Source organism: Blennius ocellaris (genome assembly GCF_963422515.1).
Source record: "Blennius ocellaris genome assembly, chromosome: 14".
NCBI classification, from domain to species: Eukaryota; Metazoa; Chordata; class Actinopteri; order Blenniiformes; family Blenniidae; genus Blennius; species Blennius ocellaris.
This window is the reverse complement of record NC_137663.1, coordinates 15028974-15056211: the sequence shown is the minus strand read 5'-3', so window position 1 is coordinate 15056211 and position 27238 is coordinate 15028974. Positions and strand designations below refer to the sequence as shown.

Sequence of the window (27238 nt, the reverse complement as noted above, 5' to 3'; positions counted from 1 at the left end):
TTGATCAACACAGCTAGAAGTAAAATATAAAGCAAATAGATGGAAATGTGTGTAGTTGTACTTGTAGCGATCTCCTTGAACCATGAAATCTTTTTTTTTTTTTTTTTTTTTTTTTTTTAAGATCTGTGTGTTTTAGACAAATCCTTGAGAGCAGCATCGCATCCTGACTCCTGACCCTTACCTCTCTCTGCAGGATTGGACTCCACAGGGACCATAATGCAACTCTGAAGAAAACTGACTGCTTTACAGAAATCTAGCAGAAATGGTTGGGCATCTGATTTTGAATGTTGGAAAGCTGGCATAACTTTCAGTTTGTGAAGGACATGGTATGGCAGTAACAGAAGCGCCAATAACAGATAGGAATAAAGGCTATTTTTATCACCACCCTGTCATCTGTGCAAGGTTGTCAAGGCCAACAAACAATTATGCCAAGATGATCAAGCTGTTTAATCTTGCTACTAGAAACCTCTCACTGGGACGTCAGGGAGGTTGGATTAGTTTATGGTGTTCCCACACTTCACATTAACCATGATTGTCACCGCCTATTCATTGGACAGAGTGCAACAAAAATCCATACACCTGTTTCCATGTCCTCAGTGCCTCAAGTTAGTGTTATTGGGAGTGAGTAGTAGTGCCATCTGGCCCTGGGTGAAAAGCAGGGTACACTATGAAGGCCTTTGAGGGGCAAAGTAATATCAACCTACAATCACCCACATGTAAATTCACAACTATTGATCATATTTCACCATTCAGATGATCATTTATCAAAGGTTTTGACTGATGTAATTATCATATAACTTGGTTGAGGTCACATATCATTGCTTTGTCATCCAGTTTAGAAAACAACTTAATTCTGATGGGACAAGACTTGATGACCAGCTGTCATAAATATACTGATAAATTAAAATGTTTCAAGGTGTTTGTGTGTCATTAGAAAATATAATATTATAAGTGTGGTTTTTAGCTGAAATAGAGAAATATTTACATCAATACCAACATCAGTGGTGTTTAGGTATACATCCAAAAAGAGATTTGCTATATTAATTGTTATTCTCTGATTTATATTTCTCATGGTAGACACTCCAAGTTGGCTAATGGCATGCCAAGAGCTGACAGGCGACTGCATGGCTGAGAGAGACGATGAAAGTGGTTGAAAAAGATTCCTGAAAGCTCTTCACACTCTAATGTTGTTGCTGATGAGGAAGTCGTTTGCAGTGAGGATCAGCTCCAGTCAGAAAATGGAGAGGAATGAATGGAGAGAAATCCAAAAGAATCAGACCATCAGAGCAAGTGACCTGAGCTTTTCATGAGGGACCCTTACATACTGAGTTCAAAATACAATCAATTAGTAGGACATATTTTAGTTTCATATATTCATATATGGTTTAGACAACAAAATATGCTAGTGGAGGAGTTCCAAATGTCCTTTTCCATGGGCCACCCATCCAATTCTGACCTGTGACCTGATATCAGTAAATATAATACAATTTGGTAAATATTTTATTCAGGGTTTGTTTTCTGTTGTTTTGTTTTTTTTACCTGACAGTTACTTTAACAACACATTGTAAGGGCAGTGTACTGCTGCAGTGCTTAGGAAGCTGCTAGAGTTCAAGGGCCTTGCTCAGGGACCCACAGTGGTAACGATGGCAGCAGTGAGATTCAAGCCTGCAAAACCTGAACACAAGCTCACTTCTCTGACCTTCAGGCAACCACACGCTGTTTTTTTTATTAGTTAATTAAAAGGTATCTGTTTTATATTTAGGAATAAATAAAAATATCTCTTTACAGGTTTGTATTGAAAGTGAAATCACAGGACCAGGCCTTCAGCTCAGCTTGAGTTTGACTAGTTTGGGTTATGAGTAACAATTTCTTTCGTGCCAGAAAGGTAAAAGTCTCGGCCAGACTAGTAAAATAGTGCCATAATGACCTTTAAACTTAACCTTTGAAGCTTCCCGTTTTTGTGGCGCAGAGTATACGTGATGAACATTTTTATGTTTTTGCAAAACCAAACGATTACAAAATCCCCATAATCTCAACATAAAGCCAATTTTAATGCAAAATACAATGAAATGTGCAACAAAAAAAAGCTTCTCCTATAGCTCTTGCATCATGCACGTTTTTACAGTACGCTACTGGATTGGAGGCTAGTTTTTGCCTTGTGGTTCACACCCTTGCTTTAAAATATTGTTTACACCTCATGTTCTAGTCATGCGTATTTAAGGGCTTTATTATATTTATATATTTTTTTAATCACTTTAACGCCCCGCTTTAACCTTTGGTAAATGGCAATCTTTTTTTTCTTTTAATAAATGTGAGATCAATACTTTATATATTAATAAATAAGCCCATGACGTCAGCGCACACAGCCAATCAGAGCCATGGGAACGTCTCTCGTCTGCTCTCCTCTCTCGCTCAGGGTACGTCTGTGCGTGCGTGCGTGCGTGCGTGAGTCAACTAGTTGTTAGCTGTAGCTAGCTCTCCAGTTAGCCAGCTGAGACATTCTAACTCAAGAAACAGCTCGACTGATCAATGGTTCACCATGAGAGGGGACTTCTACTCCCGCTGCGTGTCTGTCACCCACTGATGCCAAAGGCGATGGAGGACTTTGAGGAAAACACGATAAGTTAGCCAGCGCAGACAGAAAGTGAAGCTTCATGGGTTTTTTTTCCTCGCTAGCATCCTGAGAAGGAGAGCTCTGAGATTTTTGGACTGGATGCGGAAGGAGGATATGAGGCGAGCTGGACAGCTAATGCTAACTGTAAGTTACCCTCCACCGTGAGCACAATAATCACATCTGTTAATTTACACAATGACTGCATTCGCCAGGTGACGAGCAGTTAACGTGAAGTCACCCCGTGTCGGGGTGACGGTACATTCACTTGGCTAACGGAAGGGACGTTACCCTGGTTTAAAATGCTGATGTATGCGGCCTAGCATTAGCCGGTACACCAGCGGCGAGATATCTAACGATTTTTAACAGTTGTCAGCCCCTTCGGAGTCTTGCACCTCTCCTATCGACTGTGTTTACGTGTTTAGTGGCGATACTGAATGAGCCGGTGGTTGAACGCGTCAATTTCACCCACTGGAGATGTTCGTAAAGCTAAGCTAATTGGTCTGCTAGCCTGCTAGTGTCACTTAGAAAACTTAATCTAGCTGGCACACCATTGGCCTGGACATGGAAACACTGCCCGAAGGTCGAGCAATATCTCAGCGATATTCTGTTGCTTTGAGTTTGTCAGAAATTACCAACCATCAGCTGTAAGCCTCACCTTGGGTATAATGGGCTTTGCAAGCTTATTGCCATTCTCTCTCGTGCTATTAAGGGTCAGTTCAAATACTTACTCTCCTTTTGTTGCACCCAAAAGATGATTGCTGTGAATGTATTCAAAGCTCCCTCACAAAAAAATTATTTGGACAATAACATCTAATTTATTATGACAGTGCCTTTTGAAAATGCACATTTAACTTGAGTGTATTTAGGTACAAGTCTACAACAGTGCTGCAGCACTTCTATGAGCCTGAGTCATGTGGAATTGTAGCTGTTAACCAATAAAATGTGCAACTTTGTCTAATTTCACATTCCACAAAATGCGGATTTTATTCAATGGGTGACAAATTGGACAGTTGAGCATCTAGACATCTGTATTTTGGCAGATGATTTGAGTTTTTCATGTAAAATGGGGATTTAAATATGTATTTTTTTTCAACTAAAATTGGCATTTCGACAGCTTACAGATCATTCTTGCAACATTTAGGCATTTATACAAATGTCTATGTGCCTAGTCTATATTTTTTCCCACTCAATGTAGCGTTTAAGTTATTGGATGTTAAACTAACCAGCTTTATCTTTTCTTACAGATGAATATCCTTCCACACATTCAGTGGGTTACCAATGTGCCAAAAAGTCACTTTCCCGATTACCCAGCAAGGACCAGGCTAGAGTGTGGCAGCGTCTGTGCAAGGAGAGAGCACCTACTGGCTGAAGAATATGCAAGGACTCTTGACTTCAACTGAAATCTCTCAAACCAAGACGGGAAACTATTGTACTTGATGAAACAGTCTCGGCCAACCTGCCATCCCCAATGGAAGTGCCATCATAGACACAAGATACCGTGGCTGAAACTGCTGCACGGTTTTCAGAGCTATCGCCTAGGAAGAAGCGTTTCAGCTTTTGGTTGAATCTGGCTGTGGAGATGGGTTCCCAAGCTCTGCAGATATTGCGGCAGGGTGTCTGGGCTTCACTCACGGGAGGATGGTATGTGGACCCCCATCAGAGCACGTTCTCCAACTGCTTCCACCTCTATCTTTGGATATTTCTCCTGGCCTTCCCCTTTCTTCTGTACATGGTAAGATTTTTGCGGCTTCAAATCATGAAAAGGATGATGAATTCAAGCGAATGTCCATTTAAACACATCCAGTGTTATGTTGTAACTATACGCTTGCAAATATTTTATACGTCAAGGTATTTTTATCGATGCAGCCCAATATCATTCATCAAAGAGTTGCAACAATGTCACTGTACTACACTCTGTTACACATCTTTGCAAATCATTACCTCAAATGTTGTTAAATACAGACACTTCAAAACACTGAACAAACATTAAAATATTGAATTTACTCTTTTATTTTTATTTTTCGAATAGACTTATTGAATTCCACATGTTCAGAAAAAGGTTCCTGCTTAAATTGCTGAATCTTTAAATGAGCCCTGAAACAGTGAAATGATTAAATGCCTCAATGTCACGCACATGAAATTTCTGATGTCCTCTGCGAGATTTTCCTCAAACAGAACAGTTATTTGTATCCTCTTCCATTGATGAGCCGTTAACATTTGCAGCACTTTATCAAATGATTCTGGGCTCTGTTTCTTCTAAGTGACTGTGCATTTTTGTATTCAGTGTCACATTCTTTTCTATCTGTGACAGGCTCTTCCCCCCAGCTTGGTGGTAGCAGGTGTGTACTCTGCGGTGGTGGCTGTCTTTTTCACAGCCATCAAGGTGGTGAACTACCGGCTTCATGCTATGTTCGACCTTGGTGAAATCGTCGAGAAGAAACAGGCCTCGCTCACAGCTGACGCGCCGAGGACAGAAGAAGGAGACGATGGCTCAGGTGCTCACGATGGGAACCATCACAGGTAACAGGATGTTTTTGTATGTCTCTACTTATTTTAGAGAATGCTTATGCTGCGACACTCCCAATAGAGTAATGTTCTGAATCTTTTAATTGCTGTCTGTGTCTTGCAGGGACAGTCACGTTGGTGTAGAGATGACCGTCTTTCGGAAAGTCAACTCAACCCCACCAGTACGCTGTAGCTCCCAGCACTCTCTGTTTGGATTGAACCAGGTGTCGGTGAGGATGAACAGATTTATTACTTATTTGTCATCATAAGTTCTCCTGTTGTACTTTTTATAACATGTGATATTTAAATTCCCTACTTCAAACAAGCTTTAATCAGGAGATTCTTATAAGTTCTTTGCAGTGATTGCGAAAATGTCGGACAGTCGGTCATTACCGATAAAAATGCCCTTGGTCCGGTTAATCTCCTCTTAAAACTGGTGTCATATCCGAATTTTTCATTTATCACTCTCAGGGCTCGACATTAAGGCTTGCCCAAACGTCCGGGGCAATTAAAAACTTTGCTCTGGCAAGTGAATCATCTACCCACCTTGTCTGAACAGGCCAGTGGGTTTTTTTGCGATGTTTTTATCTTTTTTCAATCCAAGATTTCAGATCCATGAAGCCGCGTCTGTGCTTCACTGTCTGCTGAAATGACTCCTAACTGTTTCTCTGCCACTGCTCTGCAAAATGTGGAATGATTTCCTGAACGTAGGGTCTCAATGACATGTGGTGTAGTGAGCCAGCGAGGAGGCAACGGAAGTAGCATTGTGGCTCTCCAACTTTTCATGCAACATGTCGCTGTTTGGACGTATTTTACGCTCAAAACACAAAGCATCGACATGGATGGTCGCAAAGCCGTTGTACCGCGATGCGCTCTGCTGCCATACGTCACCGTTTCGAAATGCCAGCTCGCCGATGAGAACGGTACCGACATCAAAACAATGAACAGCAGCTCCTCCTTGCTGGGGCAGGCGATTCACTCCTCCGTGAAGCTGCATCCCACTCCACGCTAAACTCCCTGAAAATAGTCCAAATCATTTGTGCCGCGTTAGTGCTGGAAAAATAGCTGTTTGTGCTGCGTTGCTAAATAATTTCCCCAGGATTTAAGTGATTCTGAGGTTTTAAAGATATAACAAGTTTATTATGAGATAATGACATCTCGCAGACCCCCACATTAACCAAATTGAACAATATATTTTCATCAAACTTTACTTCGTTCCAGTAAAAACTGCATGATTACTGGACCAGTGTATGGTAAGAAGTTTTGGCATTTCATGATCCCTGTCCTTGCATATATGGAATTGATGTTTATAGCATTGTTATTACTGTAGATTGATGGGTTTTATGGGCGCTTATATGCTTTTTTTATTCTTTGTCAGGAATTTTTGCCCCAGCTGGAGGATACAGGAGAAACTAAAGGTATTTTAATTCTGTTGTTTTATTTCTTCGCCTTTTTTATGATTATTTTAAATGGATGTTTTTTCAATTATCTCAAACTGTCCTAACTTTTATATGTCAGAGTTGTTTGTATTCTGAGCCGTTTGTCGATTTCACCTCAGATATCAAAGAGCTAATGCGAGAGCAAGGAAGCAATAATGTGATAGTTACATCTGCTCACCGTGAGATCCTACGTCAGACTTCACAGGACGCCATCAGTAAGTCTACTTTCCTATGGTCTGTTTGTTTTCGTCAAGTGTTGTCTAATTTTGGTCTGTCTGCCTACACAGGGCCTCCCAGCATGGTTCAGTCCTGCATTGCTGCTGTTCTTGGAGGTGATTTCCCAGGTCTCATGGGAGTATCTGGAGTGTCATCTGGATTTGAGGATCCTGGAGAATGCTTGTCTATTCCCCCTTCACCCTCGAGTCAAGAAGACGGTGGTGAGAAAGAGCAGTTGCAGGAAGTGGAGGAGTTACCAGAGCAACGGTCTCGTCAAAGTCGTGGGGACAATGGTCTTGGGGCTTATTCTCCCCTTGGGCCCTCAGCTGAATCTGAGAGCTTGGGAGACACACCCCTTAGCCCCCTTATAAAGAGCAGCTTAAGTGAGGAGTTAAGTGAAAATCTCCTGGGTTTAGGCCTGGACCCTGTGGCGTTTGCACCTGGGACTGAGCACCCAGGCAGCCGCAGCGGGGTAGCACTAACTGCCGGGTCCACGGACAGTTGTTTCAGTGCCGGTGGAGCCACTACAGACCGTGAGACGCTGAGCACTGTTAGCAGTTACCGCAGTGAAAAAACTGACTCCACTCAGCTGGAAAGTCCCTCCTTCGGCCAACCGCGGCCTACCGATGGACAGGCGTCTGCCTCGGCACCAGCTCTAGGTTCTACCATCTTGAAGCCCTTGGAGGATCCAGGGGGACAGGGCGGCAGTGATACTGACAATCTGTCAGACAGTGTGTTACTGCGCTCCCCTTCCAAAGAATTCTCCCTCAGCCAGGGGCTTGATCGGACACTTGTTGAAGGAGAGGATTTGCCCCCGCTCTCTGACATTGCACAGCCCCCTCCTCTCCAGAATTCTTCACCATCAAGTAGTGGCCATTCAGAGGTTTGTGAGTTGGACAGAAATGTCCCAGTTCCTCCTCTGCCCCCACCTCGGCAGGCAAATTCAGTGTCCTCAGGGCTGGCCCTGAGTCTGGTTTGTTCTGAACCTGCTTTACCCATATCTTCTACCCCCTTCTTACTGTCTGATCAGCCTGCCTTACAAACCCAGCAGGTTGTGCGCCCTAAAGACTTAAAGCTGCTGCGGGCCAGCGGCAGTAGCATTGGTCACAGGCCAGGTCGAAGGAAAGCTCCACGGAGGAGAGCTGGAGCAGGCAGCAGCAGCTTTGACTGTGGCTCTTACAGGCGTCACCACAATCATAGACAACACAGAGATTACATCCCGGTGCGCAACCGATTAGGCGCCAAGGCTTATAGTGAAAGTTTGTTTGAGGACTCGAGCGACGAGGACGACGGCAGTGACATGAGCGCCGGCTCCAGTCTGGGCTCACAGCACCGATACAGCTCAGATGATGACGATGACGACGATGATGATGACTCAAGTTCGTCTACCTCCTGCTACTCCCCCGACCTTGCAAACACTGGCATTACATCCCCTCTCTCCTCTGCTGCTCAACTACCCACCCCAAGGGAGGGGGATTTACCTGAACCTGCTGGCCCCTCACATTCCCGTGCTGCTCAGCGCTCTTCTAGCACAGCGAGTGCGAAGACTCACGCGAGAGTGCTCAGCATGGATGGGGCAGGTGGAGGCCAGAGCAACGCAGCGGCTCTGCCCTCTACTCTGCTCGCGATGCCTTCCACCTCCACCCCTGCACCGCGCACTCTCACCATCTCTAAGTCGGACCTAGAAGCCCGTACCATCCATACTGATGGCTTCCCTGGAACACATCATCAGCTGGACTCTCTCGGAGGCTCTTGGACCGGCAACCAGATGGGCTGGAGAGCAGGAGAGCTGGTTGAAGAAGGGGCCGTGGGAGGAGGTGAGTGAATGTATTATGTCTGTGAACCAGCATGTGTAGTTCCTTTATTTATGCTTTTCCTGTGATCAAGAGGTGTTTTCAAAGTGTATTGGAACATCCAGATAATTACAAGAGTAACTAGCCTTTAGAGACCCTGAAGGGTATTGTATGGCATCAGCAATTACATTTTTTTTTTTGTGCTGACATTGTTGGCTTATATTTATTGACACACAACTGAAGAGCATTGCCTTGTACTTATTCAATCCATAAACAAGCCAATATCAAAGAAATTACATTCTATATTTTAGTCCTCTCTTGTCAACAGGTTTTCAAAAGCAGTTAATCTTTAGTTTAGCGGTGTCCACTGAACCAAACATTTTAACATACCCTTGGAGAGTAATTATACATGAAAAGAAATTAGTGCTGAAGAACAAAAATATAAATATTTCATTTAGCACAACATGTGCTTTCAGGAAATTGAAGTGGTACACAATTAGATATGAATGAGAAATGAAAACATGGAAAAATAATAACTTAATACATTGACTTCACTTCTATAAAAGTCTATACTTTATAAAACTTTTTTTTTAATCTTTTTTTTTTATTGCTAATCAATACCATGCATGCTAAAGTTAAAGTCTCATTTACTGCCTTTTAGAGTAATTCATGGCCTGGTGGTGAAAGTCACAGATCACAAGAGAAATGTGAAGCACATTCAGACTCCTCTCTCCACTCTATTAGTCACGTTTCTACAATGTGTTCGCAACAGAGACAGACAGTTACTGTAACACCGGGACATGTCTGGAGCGGTGGAGACCAAACAAAAGAGTTAGAATTTAAGTCTTGATGCCAAACATCAGATAATTGCCTCTTAATTGCAAGCACCCTGTTTTTAATGGCTCTGGGCCACATGACTGATTTCTTAGTCACATTCCTTTACACACAAAAATGAAATGTTGAACCTTGTGTTGAGTTGTCTTTTGCAGACTGAGACTCCTGAAGTCCATGTGAAAGGAGTACCAATGTTCTGAACTTTATTGTGAAAACTGAGCAGATTAGAAAAGGTTTCAGTACAACAGATTATGAATTATGTTGAAAGCTCAAGACGATACGACCACAGGCAAAAACTCACCTCCCATCTAGTTAATTAGATGCATTAACTCATAAAATAAACAAGCACAATTCACAATAGTAAAAATTTTACTCTAGAAATTAATTGACAGAGCCTAAAGCGTTTTGTTGATTTTTTTTTTTTTTTTTTTTTCTTTGGTGACCCGAGCTTTTTTTTTCTCACAGTAACCAGCTTGTTTTCACAGAACTGTGCACTTTTCTTGAATTATACTCCAAAAGTAAGCAAGAAATTGCTGATTTGCCTCCAAGGGGAGTTAAAATAGCCCTTGTGTAAATGTATAGAAGGACTGGTAGATTTTCTTAGTGTGTTATGTGGACACTTCTGCTGAAAAATCACAGAAAAGCAGCTTTTTCACTGGCCCTTGATTTAAATTGACGGGACGAGTGCACTTCGGCGCTCCAGTAGCATGAACGCTGTTAAGTCACACCGCTGGTCCCATTCACCCTCTCACTCACACTTGGGCACCAATCACGACGGCTGCCATGGAAAGAGCTTGACATCCATCGAATGTTCCAGTTGAATGTAATTTGAGAGCGCTGCATTTTAGCCTTTAATTATTTGAAGCAGTCAATTGTCGTGCCTCTATTGACTATCAGCATTGATGGATCATTAGGTCATATTGTTTTTTCATCTTCCATTTAATGGTCTTTTCAACGCGTTCAAATTAATGTGAAGAAATGGATTTTGATGGCTAATTGGATGCTTATTTTTGCTTTGAAATTACTGTTGCACAATTAAGCCTGCTCACTGTTTGCAATGAATTAAAGTTTTCAATCAAATTAAAATCAAGTAATAAGCCCACTTGTGTCTGTTTTAGATGTAAATGCTCCCATGTGCCATATAGACTGAGACCGCAATATGAATTGTTGTAACCTTTCTCCAGCCATGGCTCCAGAGGACGGGGGCAAACATGAATCTGTCAGCAGTGTAAAGAGGACCCAGGCCATACGCAGGAGACACAATGCTGGAAGCAACCCTACACCACCTCCATCAACCATGGGATCCCCTCCCAGGTTCGTTGAGTAAGCAGATACGAGTGGGGGGTTTCAGCTGAAGCCTTACCTCAGCCTTTTCTTTATTTGCCCCGATTGCGAACCACGTCTCCTGTCGTCGAAGCAATCAGCAAGTCCACACTATGATGAATGTAAGACGTAGCGGTTCAAATTAAAACGGCTCCTGTATGAAGTCGTGCTCTCAGCAACTTCTGGAGAAATTAATACAAAATTATTTAATGCATATTGCTTCGCATGTAAGATGCCAGCTTCAGCAAGCAGCAGTTTCAAGCTTTGCTCAGCTAAAATTATGATTTATAACACTGAACTGTTTCATTTGACAGTCTGTGCGTGTGCCTTTTTTTTTTTGTTTGTTTTTCGCCCCGCAGCCTCCAGGACCTCCAGCGAACTCGGACCTCTTCTCATTCACGCACTCGCACACTTCCCTCAGCCTTACAGTTTGCCTCGTCGCTCCTGCTGCCCCGCAGTGGCATCCATGAGGCCTCCACCTTTGACGACACATCAGAGGGGGCCGTGCACTATTTCTATGATGAGAGCGGTGAGTCAGCGGCTTCAAAGAGATATGTCACTATTATGCCAAAGGTACTTCTTTGTTTTCATGTCGAGAGTTAAATGAGGACATTGGCACCCAGCAGAGTCTCTTGCGGAGTATCTCGTGAAAAACCGGCATCATAATTTACCCCGTTTTCAGTATTTATGTTAATAATCCTCTCACTGTATCTTCTGGTGTCACTCTGTTTGCCTGATTCTTTGACTAGAAAAATGAATATTTATGTTCTGGGATAAACAGATTGTCAAGAACAATGATTGATTTGTTGTTGTGATTCTTTAAAGATAGTATTTTGCTTTTCAGTATCATTCTAAAGGAACAGTTGGGGATGGGTCCGGTTTCGGGTTCCGATATGAACATAATTCACGGGTCGGAAATTTCCCATCCAACCTGCGGAGATTTCCGACCCATGAAGCCTTGTTCTGAAATGAGTCCACATGTTTCCCTGCCGGCCGCTCCGCTCGCTGGCTGTAAAATGTGGAATGAATTTCCTGAACGGAGGCTCAATGAGACGCGGAGTAATGATTCAGGAAATCCACTCTACAGTTTACAGCCAGCTGAGCACGCTCGGGGAAAGTAGCGCCACAGACTTTTTGTGACGACATGTCTCATTTTGGACAGATTTTAAGCTCGAAATACCGCAAATCATCGACGTGGATGTTTGCAAAGCCGTTGTACAGCGAGGCGCCGCTCTGCCGCCAGACGTCACCGCTTTAAAAGGCCAGCTCGCCGAGGAGAACATATCGCACGTCCGCGGTAGCAGGCGATTCACACCTTCCGTGAAGCTGCGTCCTCCTCCATGCTAAACTCTTTGAAAATAGTCTCAATCCTCTGTGCTGTGTTAGAGCTAGAAAAACTGCAGTTTGTGCTGCGTTGCTAAATAATTTCTCCAGGGATTAACAAAGTGATTCTCAGGATAGTTGTAAATTACAGATTGAACACAAACTCCAGAATCGCGAGAGTCTGTGCTCTTCGTCCGTGTAGATATCGTCTATTCTTCATCAAGATTCTCTCCTGTTAATCTTTGTAGGGTGTTCAATGATGTGTTAGTCAATGTAATAAAATGGAGGAAAATGCATAAAAAAGTGTCAATTTTTTCCTTTCCTGTTGAGAGTATTTCCTGTAAAAATGTTTCAATTTTTTTTTTTTCTATTAACAGGAGTGAAGAGATCCTACACATTTGGACCTGGTGGAGGCGGCTACGAGGACCCAGTTCAGTAAGTTAGAAGTGTTTTATTGCCTCATTTCACTCTGAAGGTTAATTTGCTCTGACTGGGCATGATGCACACCTAAATTTGACACCATGGACTTTTGTCACTCGCAGGGAAAGGGAGAGGCAGTCCCAATCCTCAAGCTTCACCTCGACTGAAGTCCAGGAAGGAGCGCCGGTCCTGTCCATGCTCCAGCCCAGACCAGTGGTTTTACAGGGCATGCAGGTTCGCAGGGTGCCTCTGGAAATGCCTGAGGTTAGCGGTCTTTCCTTTCGACAGATTCCTTTTTCACCATAATCAGAATGAAATGATCCAGGAGCTTCTACTCTTCAGAGCCTGCATAATTGTCCTTGTAATTTAATTTCCTCAATTCATCCTTGTTCCTCCCTCGACTCTTCCCTAGTTTGACCTGGATCATGAATCTCTACAAGAGTCTCAGGAAAACACTCTGATGATTGAGGAGAAAGCCAAACCCAAACAGTACTATCGCTTTTGGGTGCTGCCTGGGAAGTGGCTGAGGGTTCGATATGATCGGCTGGCTCTTCTCGCCTTATTGGACAGGTACGCGGGATACGTGCTTCTTTCTTCAGAATGAAAATGAAAAATGGTTATCAATGCTTCACTATGTTTAAAATGACTGTTTTACTTCTCAAAAAAAAAAAAAAAAAGCACCAAAAATTCAACGATTTCAATGATTTGATTAATTGAATGATTTAAAATTTTTGATTTCAATAAGTATTCTCAAACTAAATGTGATCGTAAAAGCTGTCATTTTCAGTCCAGTTGAATCACGTTGCCGTATTTTGTGTTGCCAGGAACCGCCGTGTGGGAGAGAACGTGTTTGCTGTGGTGCTGGCCAGTCTGGTGGCCTTCCTGGGGTTCTTACTGCTGCTACAGGGCTTTTTCAGAGACATCTGGGTCTTCCAGTTCTGCTTGGTCATTGCTAGCTGCCAGTACTCCTTACTGAAGGTACTTTTTGTTCTTTGCTCAGCTGGTCAGAGCTTGTATTAAGCACACAATTTAACCACTAACTAACGCAAACATGCATAGACTGCGTTTACACTGTACAGAACTAAAATCAAAACTTAGCTATAAACGAAAAAAACTTTTTAATTCGTTTTCGTCTGTTGGCAGTGAAAATAAATTGAACTTTCAAAAACACGGTTTTATTGCTCTTTATCGGTATTTCTGAGAATGCTATGTTTACTTGACAGGAATTCATTGTGTAAAATCCCACAATGTATATTAAAAGATGTTTTGACATTGATTGAAAATCTAATTGAAAAAGACTATTGACATACGATAGTCTGGAATTGTATTTTTAATTTTATGTACCTTGTCGCTGAAATGTGATTTAAAAAAAATGTTGCCTCGCATACTAATTAGATGTCTATAAATGCATCATAAAACAAAGAATTTGATTTAAAATCAGGATTAAATATGTTGGGGGGGGTTTTCCATTAAGTTACCGTTTTCTTAAGTATGCAAAATAGAAGTTCCAAGTCATTGTGTCATCTCCAGCGTCTCTCTGCATCGCTTCAGATTTGGTTCAGGTTTACTGAAAATATGTGGTAAAAATGCAACTACAATTTCTTTCCTTTTTTTTTTTTTTTAGAGTGTGCAACCAGATGCAGCTTCTCCCATGCATGTGAGTAAAGTTTTCACCCTTTTTTGCTTTTTTTTCGGAATTGTATTCAGGATTTAGTGAGTAAAAGGTCAGTTAAACATGTTATTGTGTTATCTTTCTGTCTTTCAAATTCCCAGGGTCACAACTGGATCATTGTGTACAGTCGGCCAGTCTACTTCTGCTTGTGCTGTGTCATGATCTGGATCTTCGACCTATCCGGTCGTGCTGGAAGTCTGCAGCCCTTCTCCCTCTATGGCGTCACCTTCTTTTCCGCACATTTCTTGATCTGGGTCAGAGATATGCTGATTGGTTAGTTTTCTTAAAGTATTTTTTCATAACCACTTTTCAACTTCCTTAATACTTCGCCTCCCTAAGGATGTATCTTTAGTAATCTCCATATATAAATGAAGTATAAACCTCATACGTTCATTAAACCACAGTACAATGAATAAAGTGAATTAATAATTTGATTAAAATTATGTTTTTCTTTCATCCAACAGTGTTTGCCTTGTGTTTCCCGGTCATTTTCCTGTTTGGGTTGCTACCTCAGGTCAATACGTTTGTGATGTGTCTGCTGGAGCAGATCGACATGCACGTTTTCGGTGGAACTGGTAAGACTACGAATACGCCGACAAGACAATGATGTCATATCCTGTCAGGGAGTTGGGGAGGTGTCACGGCCAGTTCAGAAACATAACATGATCACTTGTAGCCACACTCGTGTTGTTGCCACGTCTCCGCTACATCTTATTGTTGTCGGGTAAGATTCGACACTGCGTCATGTAAGGTAATCAGATGCTGGGGCTGTGAATTTTGAAGATGTGTCTGTTTGGATCAACAATCAGAATTGACGAGATAAAAAGACTTATTATGGGTCATCCATTAACCACTTGACGCTGATTGAACTTGTCTAAACACTCACTTTTCTTGTCTTTAGCCACAACCAGCCCCCTGTCGTCTCTGTTCAGCCTCATCCGTAGCATGTTGGTGGCCGCTCTGCTGTACGGATTTTGCCTCGGCGCTATAAATGTAAGTTAATCACAAACATCTGCTGTACCTGCAAGTGGTGGACTGAGTGTGCTTTTCTCAAATTCTTATTTATCCAATTAATTGTTGTAAAAAATAAAACACTTTTTTTCCCCATTAGGCTCCGTGGGGGGATGCCCATGTGCCAGTACTGTTCTCTGTGTTTTGTGGCCTCCTATTGGCCTTATCCTACCACCTCAGTCGCCAAAGCAGCGATCCTACCATCCTGTGGTCAGTATTTCTTTACTCTGGCCAGCTATGGCTTTCAATGTAATTAATACATCTTGCGATTGCATCCAATGGATTATCGTGCAGTAATCACATGTAGGGACATGACACTTAATTGAGCTAAAAGACAAAGGTTATCATGCGGCTTTATTTTATTTATTTATCTATTTATACATTAGAAAACTTTTCAATTAAATGTTTGACATTTGCTGTGAATTCCATTTTAATATTTCTCCCTTTACTTTTGGAGATGGCTTGTCTACACAGGAAGCATTTCAGCCAAGTTTTTCAGTTGTCCATCTGGCAAGACAAGTGTTTACTGGGGATTTACTCATGTAACTGAGATCTAATTTGAAGGGTTTTATTCTCCTCCCATTTATGCAGGTTACTGCAGGGATTGTTTAATTGGCTTGCGTGCTGCCAAAAAAGAATTGACCTTCACACGATGCTGATATGACAGTCACCGCTTTGTTGCCTTGCTGCTTTCCCTGCACAGCCTTTGAAGACCTGATGTTACCCCACAGCTTTTAACTGTAGTTGTTGTAATTCTGTTCATATTTTATTTATTTTTCGCTCCTTTCATCAGGTCATTGGTTCGGTCTAAGTTATTCCCAGAACTGGAGAACCGAACACCAGAAGAGCCCCCTGTAGAGATCAAAGACCCTCTCCCTGAGAAGCTACGCAACTCTGTGGTAAAGAGCTTTGCCCTTTTCAGTTGGACGGCTTCTTCTTCTCTCGTCCGTAGTTCTGAACTCCAACTCTCACTGCCTCTTCTTAGAACGAGATTCTTCATTCAGACCTCGTCATGTGTCCCCTCATGGCTGTGATTACCTTCGCCATCAGTGCCAGCACGGTTTTCATCGCTCTTCAAGTTAGTAGAGGCAGCGTTTATGATCCTCTTCTCACCACACACACTTTTATTTCTAATTGTCTTCTTTTTTTGCTCTGGATCCACAGCCTGCTCTAAGCTTTGTCTTGTACATCATGGCTGGAGTCGTAGGCTTCATTACACACTATCTCCTGCCTCAGCTCCGCAAACAGCTGCCATGGTTCTGCCTGGCTCACCCCGTGCTCCGCTCCAAAGAGTATAGTCAGTTTGAAGTTCGAGGTGAGTCCTGATTGCTCTTGTACTTTGACTCGCACAGAAAAAGTGAAGGTTTGAAGTAAGCGCATAAAACAATCATCTCTATGAATAATTGTAACATTATAAGTACTTCAGGAAGACTCTTGTCAAAGAGCTCTTGAGAAAAGCTCTTAACCCCAAGTGTCTCTTGTTTTGAGTGCGGCATTGAACTGTTGTGTTCAATAGCTGCTTCTTTCAAATACCACTGATAGATTAGTAGGGATGCACATCATCAGTATCTGCTGATAAACACTGAAAAATGAAGCATTGACATTGAACGCAGATGGTACGCATGTCGGTTTCAACAAAAAGAGACGTCATTACATTGATGAACATAAGAAAGGGAGAAAAAAATCAAACATGTCTGCTGTGTGGTGATTCTTTTTTGTAGGTTTAGAAACTGATGTTGTTTTCAATTAATGCTTATGCAATCATCAGTCATGCAATAAAGCCATGCAATCAGGGTGAGTTTGTAAAATCATGCAACTGCAACAGCTATTTTTGGGACATTTCACTGTATTTTGCATCAGAAGGTTTGTTCTTGAAAGAAATGGCTTTCATTAAGTTAATACAAGTGTCTGAATCATCTGCGGCCAACTAATTCATGTTAATTTATTTAGATACGGGAACTATTTTAGGTTCTTTAAAGTCCATTCTTATTCTTGCAACCTGAAATGCTTAACATTTACAAAGCATTTCATGCCTTAGTTACTGTCAAAGTGTTCTGAGATTATACATTATACAGTTGCATTAGTTTCCTTATTTTGGTCCGAAGCGACAACAGTCCCATGGTACAACCCTCATGTATATTTATTGACTACAAACAACTCCAGCATTGAGCATACTGTAATTTTAACGTAAACGTCTTCAAAAATCTGAGAGCGCCAAGTGGCTTCTGCATTTAGTTTTTTTTCTTTTCTGCAGATGCGGCTCAGCTGATGTGGTTTGAGAAGCTGTATGCGTGGCTTCAGTGCGTGGAGAAATACTTTATCTACCCAGCTGTGGTGCTCAACTCCCTGACGACAGAAGCTCGAACTGTGGGCCAGAATCATAAAGAGCTGGACATCTAGTAAGCCTTTCTGCTTATCGCCGATTCACTTCCGCGTATCACCTGGTTCTTCAACGCTGCTCCTGGTGGACATGTGCAGTCAGCTGTGTGTGTTGCAACAACACAACATAACGTTGACACATATGCAATCGCACGTGGAATTTATTGCTTTCTGCAGATAAGTACATAAAATGTACTCCCAAGGTCGCTTTATTTTCCCACCAGATTCCATAACCGAGCCAGTTAACCCCTCTCCCTATGAATACAGCAACATACTTTTACATACTATTGGAATATTTTTTCAGGGTGTAAGCATTGTTTTGTAGTGGGAATCATTTAAGTGGTGTGACGCATGGAGAATCACTTTGTGTTTAAAGTGGAAGCGACTTTGGAAGAACAACTTGTGAATACGATTTTTACACACGTGTTCACTCACTGCAGAGAGAACAAATGTTGCACATGCAAACAGGTGCTTTAATTTGTGTTTTTCGTCTTTTTTTTCGGTTGAGACTGAAATGTTGAACTGTGCATTCAGACCCTGATTCCCTCTCTCCGTATCTTTAACTTCCCTCCAGCAGCCGAGCTCTGTTCATCTCGGTCGCAGGCATGAAATTGCTGCGGTCGTCGTTCTGCACCCCGTCGCAGCAGTACGTCACATTGTGCTTCACGACGCTCTTCTTCCAATTCGACTACCCACATTTCTCTGAGACTTTCCTGATCGACTACTACTTCATGTCCATTCTCTTCAGCAAGGTGAGAACACCACAAATCGTTTTTGTTTCTTTCTTTTTGGTTGCCAGTAGCTTTATTCTACTTTGGAAACACTTTGGCGTTCACAGAGATGACAGCTGTGTGTTGATCAGTTGTATGTCATTTATTCCATGGTGACGTGTTTCTCTTGTTGTTGTATTCTTCTGGGTTTGGTTTTGATTCATCCCTTCGACTCTTTTTAGATGTGGGACCTCCTGTATAAGCTGCGCTTTGTGTTGACTTACATCGCCCCCTGGCAGATCACCTGGGGCTCAGCCTTTCATGCATTTGCTCAGCCCTTTGCTGTGCCTCGTATCCTTCAGTTCGTTTGGTTTCTGTGTCGGTAAGGATTCACAAAGAGCAGCACAGTTGGAAGACAGAAGTCGTTGAACTATAACTTCAAAATGTGGCAATGTCTTAACATAAACTGAACAAAACTGCTGCTTTTTGCTGCAGGGTCAGCCTGTTAAATTGGACTATTGTACATCTAATGCTGTCTGAAGCGTTGTATTGTGCTTAGGTAGCGTTATTTAGTTTTTGTGTTACCTGGCCTTAACTCTTGTGCCCTCAGATTCTGCTGTGCTTTTTGTCCAGGCGATCTTTTCTGCTGTTTTTTCCACACCTCTCAATCCTGTTTTAGGCAGTGCTGTGTTTGTCACTTCTTACACCCGGCCTGTAAAGTTCTGGGAGCGAGACTACAAGTATGTATTTTTATAGAAATGATTAGTCTTTGTGAAACCGTCAGACATTTTCCACTAATTCAACTCTTCCACGTTTGCAGCACTAAGCGCGTTGATCATTCCAACACCAGACTTGCCACCCAGTTAGACCGCAACCCAGGTATGTCGCGGTGTGTGTGATCGGATCTATGCGAATCCTTTTTATCTTTGCTCTGTAGCTGTGACAACTCTGTTTTCTCTCCCCCCCCCCCCCCCCCCCAAGGTGCCGATGACAACAATTTGAATTCTATTTTCTACGAGCACCTGACACGCTCACTCCAGCACAGCCTGTGTGGAGATCTGCTGCTCGGCCGCTGGGGAAACTACAGCACAGGCGACTGCTTCATTCTGGCATCAGACTACCTCAACGCTTTGGTGCACATCATTGAGATCGGCAACGGCCTGGTCACCTTCCAGCTGAGAGGTCTAGAGTTCAGAGGTCAGCATCAAAGTGTGACGTTGGTAACAACGCCTCCGGCTTCTCCAATAAGAACAGTTGAATTTGTTTAACAGATGTTTGTCAAAAGCTGTCAAACAGAGCGACTATTTATAGTTTTAGGTCACTTTGTATTTAAAAAAAAGGTTTTTCTGAAATGTATTTAATAGCGGTAACCTATTTTAATATTTCTTTAGTGTTAAACTGACTGTGATGTTCTTGCACTGCATTATTGTTCTTGAAAGGATCAGCTTTGTGGCTGTACATTTATTTTTAGGTTTTTCAGACCTAAAAAAAAAAAAAATGACGCGCATCAAAGCAGCTGTCACTTAGCAAATCAGAACTGATGGAATCGGTCTTCTCGGTCTTGATATACGTTTATACATCGACATTTGTTGTCATTGCATCCGAAGTGATTTGTCACAGTTTGATACTTGCACATATGCAGTAAAATCTCTTTTGAAGCCATTTGTCCAGGCGTATCAAATGTTTCTCGTGTTTTCAGGGACCTACTGTCAGCAGAGGGAGGTGGAGGCGATCACCGAGGGGGTGGAGGAGGACGAGGGCTGCTGCTGCTGTGAGCCTGGTCATCTGCCCCACATGCTGTCATTCAATGCCGCCTTTGGACAGCGCTGGCTGGCCTGGGAGGTGGCTGCCACCAAGTATGTACTGGAAGGCTACAGCATCAGCGACAACAACGCAGCCTCCATGTTGCAAGTATTTGACCTTCGGAAGATCCTCATCACATATTACGTCAAGGTCAGACATTGTTCTTTTTGCTCTGCGTTTGCACGTGCTCATAACTTAATCTTTGTATTTGACTGTGTCTGGTAAGCTGGCATCGCTGGTAGTGTTTTTATAATGAGGACAATCTGTCACAAGTTAGTTATTCCAATTAAAATCTGCAATAGTGTAGCAAGTTTGTACATTTCACGTTCAACAATTTGCAAGCAGCTTGCCTTGTGGAAAATCAAATATTAAATTCGTTTTATTTGGGGTTTTTTTTTTTTATTTTGGGAAAACTAAGTAACAGACGATGTGTGTTTTTTTCCCCTCCAACAGAGCATCATCTACTATGTGAGCCGATCTGCTAAGCTGGAGGAGTGGCTCGCTAACGAGACGATTCAGGAGGCTCTTCGACCTTGTCTGGGACCCAACTACGTCGACAGTGACCCCACCTTCAACTTGAACATCGATGAGGATTATGACCACAGGGCTTCGGGCATTACCCCCTCCTCCTTCTGCATGATTTACCTGGACTGGATTCAGTATTGCAACAGCAGGCGGCAAACGGTCAGACACTCCCCAACATGATCCAAAATTCTCTGTGGTCAAGTTTGATTTTTGTTTTTTTCTTTCGTTTCATATACCGCGATTATTATAAATATGATCTGCTAATATTTGTCTCTGAATCAAACCACCAGTGCAACTTGTATTGATCTGAAAGATTTGAACTGTAGAAAAACTGTGGGAATAAGGATTCCAATGTTCAGAAAAGTATTAAACATCGATTTTTCTCCGTTTTTAACTGGTTATTAACTTTCTTGAGAGTTAAGACATGAGCTATTCCTTCTGATGGATTTAAAGTCTCTTTCAGTCCTATTATTGTTCAATCCATGTTAATTGTTTGTCATAAAAGCTTTGGTGTATTGATTCTAAGAAACTAAATCGACACCATCATTCACAATTAATTTCTACTTCTGACATTGTAGCCAGTGAGCTGTGAAAGAGATTCCCCTCTGGTCAGCCTCTGTTTTGGTTTGTGTATCCTGGGAAGAAGAGCGTTGGGCACGGCCTCCCACAGCATGTCTGCCAGGTACGACCTCCAGACTGCGTTATTCTTTCAACCACCACCACTAGATGATGTTGATGTGTTTATTTGTTTGACAGCTTGGAGCCATTCCTCTATGGCCTCCACGCACTGTTCAAGGGAGACTTCCGCATCACATCTCCCAGGGACGAATGGGTGTTCGCAGACATGGATCTGCTGAATCGAGTTGTGGCGCCCGGAGTGAGAATGTCCCTCAAACTGCATCAGGTAGCGTTTGCCAGAACAACAGCCTCCGGAGTTAAAAATGTCAACCTGTCTGTTGAATGAATTGCTTGCATCTCTCTGCGCTCCAGGATCACTTCACGTCCCCCGATGAGTACGAGGATCTGATGGTTCTGTACGACGCAATCACTGCCAATGAAGAGAAGATGTTGATATCGCATGAGGGTGATCCTGTATGGCGCAGCGCTATTCTGGCCAACATGCCTTCGCTACTGGCACTGCGCCACATCATGGATGACGGCAGCGATGAGTACAAGATAATCATGCTGAATAAGAGGTTCCTCAGCTTCAGAGTCATCAAGGTCACAGCTCTTCCTGTTTATCGCCCCTTCGACTTCTTTGAAATTAGTTATTTGTTTGTCTTCTTTCATGAAGCTGGTTGGTTTGTGTGAGTTTTTCTTCTTCTTCTTTGTTTACCCCTGGCGTGTCTTTGCATTTGCCCCCTGCAGGTTAACCGGGAATGTGTGCGTGGGCTGTGGGCGGGGCAACAGCAGGAGCTGGTTTTCCTGCGCAACCGTAACCCCGAGCGCGGAAGCATTCAGAACGCCAAACAGGCCCTGAGGAACATGATCAACTCCTCGTGCGACCAGCCGATCGGCTACCCCATCTACGTCTCCCCTCTTACGACCTCATACGCCGGGGGACACGTCCAGCTCCGGTCGGTGTGGGGGGGGCCGGTCAGTCCACACAACATTTACACATGGCTCATCAGCAGCTGGGACAGGTAGTTTTCGGTGATTTATTGCAGCGTATTGTGTGTTTCCAGGAATCTCTCGGGGGACAGTGGTTTGACTGTGATGCGTTTGTCCTCGCAGGTTACAGAAGGGCTGCGGCGCGGGCTGTAACAGCGGAGGGAACATTGAGGATTCGGACTGTGGAGGCGGTTCCACCTCCATCTCCACCAACCCGGCTGTTCACACCACCCAGAGTACACCAGCATCCAGCCTTCCCCAGGCACACATCACCACTGTCCAGCCCTCCATGGGTAAGGCGTCCAGTTAGATTACAGTCTTTATTCCTTTCACCCACAAACCTTTGGAGTCTTTTACAGTGTTTTTCTGTCTTAAATTATATTTTAATTGTAGAAGCATAAATGAAACGTCCGATCTTGAATTCCAGGCACAGACAACCCCGTAGGTCCGACCCAGAGCTGGCCTCACCACCCGCAACCTCTCCCATTAGCTCTGCTCAGCCAATCGGAGGGCAGGATGGAGGCGGGGCTGCTCACAACACTACAACGGACGTCCTCGATCCAGGGGCTCCTGGGCCACCAGCTGTCCAGCTCCCAGCTGTCCTTCAGCAGCTCCGTGGCTCCTCCGCCGCTGCCGGGCCCGGAGCGCTTCTGCCCCGCGAGCCTCCTGGAGAACTCGGGCCACCGCGCGGGCCAGCGGGCCGGCCTCGGACAGGGCGGGCTCCACTACGAGAGCCATTTTGGCAAGTGGAGCTTTTCAGCCAGAAAGGGCTTTAATGGACCGGCTGCATCAGAGGCGGAGGGAGGACCAGTCCAGACGATACGCACACAGGTAAGAAGGCTGCTTTTACTTCACACCAAGCAAATCGCTCATATTGTAGCCAACCTCTGAGATAATAAATACCCAAATCTGTTTTTAAATCCTCCATTTCTCCACATCTTTGTCTCTCGTTTACTTTGATTTTGGACTAAATATATTTGTAGACATTAAAATGTCACTTGGGGGGCTCTGGAAACTTTAAGGAGCATTTTTTTTTTTTTCTTCTTTTTTTTTTTTTTGCTGTCCACTGACATTTTCTCTACCAAGTAATTGAAAAAATTAAATCGGGTATGAAAGAATCCGCAGGGTGAAATTATTATTACAACCCATTTGGAACTTGATTGCAGGAACATAAAAAGGTCAGGGAGCTGTGCAGCGTAGTTCAACTGGCCGACAAGTCCTCATGTGTGAATTACTTGATGCTTCATTTGCTTTTATTTGAACATTTTGTTGTCCCTGCCGCAGCATTTTGTTTTTTATTTTACTTTAAGGCTTTGTCTATAAAGACCACAGAGTACCTTTTTAAGTGGAAGTATATTACTCGTGGTAATTTGAGATGTAAAACAACATTTGGATTATCTCGTATTTTTGAAACACAAATCAAAAGACGAGGTCAAAATCAGGCACTTTTAAAATCTCTTTTTTGGAACTTTTAAACGACGAAGAGGCTGCTTTGTACATTTTCACAGCAACTCTGTATACATGTTTGAAGCATTCTGACTTTTAAAAAGTACCACCAGGAGTGAAATGGTCTAGCTGTATGTCAAACTCAGGGTTTTATCCATATGAATCAACTAAAGCTCCATCCATCTGTTTTATCAAGCTCAGGCCCTCGGGTGTTTGAGTCGATCCCACCTGACTTTAGACGAGCGGCAGCTCACAGACAGACCATTCACACTCACAAGTTCACCTTTTTGTCTCCCAGCCTGCTCCTCCCGCTCCCCTGCCGGAGGCCGGCCTAACACAAGATCCTCTGGGAGCTACTCAGACATTGGACCCCACCCTGCTGTCGACAGGCGACCCCCCCACTCCCCGAGAGGAATCCACAGAGCTGCCTTTACTTGACCACCTGCGCTGAGTCTGCACTCGTGACCCGAGTGACATTTTGTTACAGTGAAAAGCACACCGCGGTTGAATGTGGACCGGTCTGGCGCGCCCAGAACCCGGACTCATTCCAATCGGTTTGACCAACTCGAGCGCAAACCACAAGGTTTGCGACCAACTCCGCTGCAATACTGGACGGATCTGCGTGCGCAAACGTCAGCGCCCCCGCTCCCTCTCGGCCAAAAGGAACCGTACCATCGGATCGCATGCTGAGCTGGTGCACGTCAGACCACGGACTGAATTTAGCCAACCAGTTTATTCCAAAGTCGGCTCTCGTTGTGACTCATGACGCCTGATGATAAACTCATTCTTAACTTCTTCTTCTTCTTTTTTTTTTTTCCTCACAAAGGCACTCTGTGTCTCTATGGACAACCTGTGGGTTGGAACAGTAGTGACAGGCCAGAAAGGCCAGTGCAATTATAAGGGAGATTTTGCTTCAGGATTGTTTATTTTTCTATACTGGAGGAAGGAGGATGGCCTCCAACTGTCTCTCACTTGACATCTGCAGCAGCAGCTTTCCTTTTGCATCCAATCAGAAAAAAAAAAAAGGATCCGTGTGTTGCTTTAGGTGCAAGCGAAGGAAACGTGAAACCATAATAAGCCTTGTTGTTTTTCCTCCCCTCCTCTCATTATACCATCATCACAAGATATTTACCAGGATATATCGACCAATTCAGGAGCCTCCACTGCTTTGCCAGACGCACCACGCACAGCGAGGAGGAGGAGGAGGAGGAGAAGAAGAAGAAGGAAAAAAAAAAAATAAATACATCCCAGGAAAATGTCATCCTCGTTCTCTGGCCTGTTTCCTGTAGAGGCGCCTGACAACATCCACACTACTCGGTGTGAAAAGCAGGTTCCGGGGAAACGTTCCCGGCCAACCTGTGGTGCTTCTTACTGCGAGTTTACAGCCCCGAATCAGAGGAGCAACATCTCACAGCCCAGTCAGATCTCTAAAAATTGTGTTGATCACAAATCAAACAACTGGGGAGGGTGAAACACTTAAAGAAGTCTTTTTTTTTTTTGTTACTTGAGTGGAATGTCTTTTTTGTTTGTTTACTTGAATAGTCCCTCAGTGTTGAAGACAAACTGAGCTTGTTTTGTTTTTTTTTGGTCTTTACTCCCCCCTAAATAGTTTCTACCGCCCCTCCTGTCAGACCCAGTCCCCTCGCTGCCTTGCTCGTGAGCTGGGACCCGGGCTGCTCCTCCTCCTCTTTACTGTACTACTGCTTCTGCCCCCCCCCCCCCCCCCCCGCTACTACTAATATACTCACTACTACTGCTGTTCCAAAACCTAAATCCAGCGTTTTAGTTGGAAATAAACAAAAGCTGAATAAATACTGAAAGCAAAGGTGGAATATTTATTTAATTAATATTTGTCTTGCAGATATCTTCAACTGGGTTTTTCATTATTTGTCTGTTTGGTGTGCTGATATATCGAATTAGAACTCTGCCTCCTGCCCCCCCCCCCCCCCCCCCAATTCTCAGTTGCTCGGTGTCTTCACACTTGTATCATCACACCAGTGGCTTTCTTTTGTTTTATTTTCCGACGTAACTGGAAGTATTTCCCGACAAGTCACTTTAAGTGGGTTTTCTTTTTCCGCTCTTGCACTTGTTTTGTTCGACCACTGTGAAAATCAAATTTAAAAAAAGAAAAACACTGATCGAGAGTCTCGGCGACTTGAAGTAGAATATGAAACAGATTTGTTTTTTTGTTTTTTTTTTTAAATAAAAAAAGCTGGCAGTCTCCCCAGAATTCACACGTGATTAGTAGAGGTGAAAGGATTCAGAGATAAGCTAGTGCCATAGCATTAATTGCGGTGAGCCGTTCTCCCACCAAGACCCCCACCCCCCCCGGAGGAGACCTGGAAAGAGGCCGGTGTTCTCAGGGTCTATCATGTGGGAAATGAATCAAATTCTTCTGTGGGAAGATGTTTTCAACTGGAAGGGGCTTCAAGAGAAAAACTAAAAGATGAGTGGCTGCAAACTGGCAGGTCGAGTACCGAGTCACACTGACATGACACATTTTTTTTATATTTTATTGTTTTTTTTTATATCCACAAATGTTCAGCATGCTGGAAAAGTCGCTCTCGTGTTAAAACTCCTCACTTCTTAAAAAAAAAAGGGTGACAAACAGTACAAAAGAAGCAGTTTAAAGTTGTTGTTTTTTTTAAAGAGAAGAAGCTGTGGCCGGTGAAAAAGTGTCGGCGTACCTCGAATCATGCGAGTAACTCCCTCGACTCAGGAAAAACAGAGACTTTGTGATCAGTCCTGTTTTCTGTTTTTCTTTTCTCTTCATTCATTTTGTATCCAAAGCAACAGGGAGTTCTTCTTCTTCTTCTTCTTCTTCTTCTTCTTCTTCTTCTTCTTCTTCCTCTTTTCTTTTGCTGGGAGTCGGGGAAAGCACAAGGACAGACTTGGGTGTCAACAAAAAAAAAAAAAAGAAGGGATTTCCTAATCTCTGAACTTATGTACAGCATGTTTGGTATATAAATATATATTTAAAATATAAATCTATTTTATTATTGGATTTTTGGGTTGTTTTACATTGGAGACACTATGCTGAGGTTGTGGGAAGGGATTCTTGTGTTTACCCGTCGCAGAGCAGAGAGAGGCGCACTCAGTCTGGGAAGAATCAATTAATACTTCTTTTGCACAAGATGTATCATACACCATCCCACTTTGTTATTGTTTGAGTTATTTTTTTGGAAGGGGGGGGGGGGTCTTTTATTTAAGAACGTTAAGTCAATGTTCAATGTTATGTACAGTTTTTTATGTGATTTTTTTGTTTGTTTTTGTTTCTCCCTCCTATTTAAATTAAAGGATTTTTTGTGTCTTTGTTTGCAAAGCTGCTTCGGGTGTTTTCTTTCACCTTTTAAATTACATTTGTTTTATCCTGGGCAAACTAAAAAAAAAAATCTATTTTTACTTATGTTTGAGTTGCTTCAGACTTCAGAATGAGGAAACCATAAAACTGAAAGAAAAAAAAATAATGTGAAAACTAGTTAAAGGAAGTTTACCCAGCAGGGTTGGGGTTAAATATTTTACATAAAGTTTGACTCTTAAGTGTCATGTCAACTTCTCACCTCCTTTGCCAACAGTAATTTTCAGACGGGGCTTCAACCACTTGTAACCTTCAA

The 27238-nt window shown here is 43.1% G+C and overlaps 1 protein-coding gene across 1 annotated transcript; it reads left to right on the top strand.

The window, feature by feature from the left end:
• Positions 1-4193: 4193 nt before the first annotated feature.
• LOC308139915 (pecanex-like protein 3) lies at positions 4194-25333 on the top strand (the record flags this gene model as incomplete). Its single annotated transcript, XM_080509514.1, has 35 exons — positions 4194-4346; positions 4926-5134; positions 5244-5349; positions 6498-6537; positions 6678-6773; positions 6846-8591; positions 10586-10715; positions 11084-11253; positions 12425-12482; positions 12590-12731; positions 12880-13037; positions 13292-13445; positions 14092-14124; positions 14241-14412; positions 14604-14714; positions 15041-15132; positions 15251-15360; positions 15944-16049; positions 16136-16228; positions 16315-16465; positions 17405-17549; positions 18104-18281; positions 18482-18590; positions 18850-18979; positions 19060-19118; positions 19221-19436; positions 19939-20192; positions 20496-20726; positions 21146-21249; positions 21324-21471; positions 21558-21788; positions 21936-22210; positions 22302-22471; positions 22606-23009; positions 23923-25333. 35 exons carry the CDS (start codon positions 4194-4196, stop codon positions 24073-24075), a joined length of 6837 nt encoding a protein of 2278 aa, XP_080365640.1. The 3' UTR covers positions 24076-25333.
• Positions 25334-27238: the final 1905 nt, after the last annotated feature.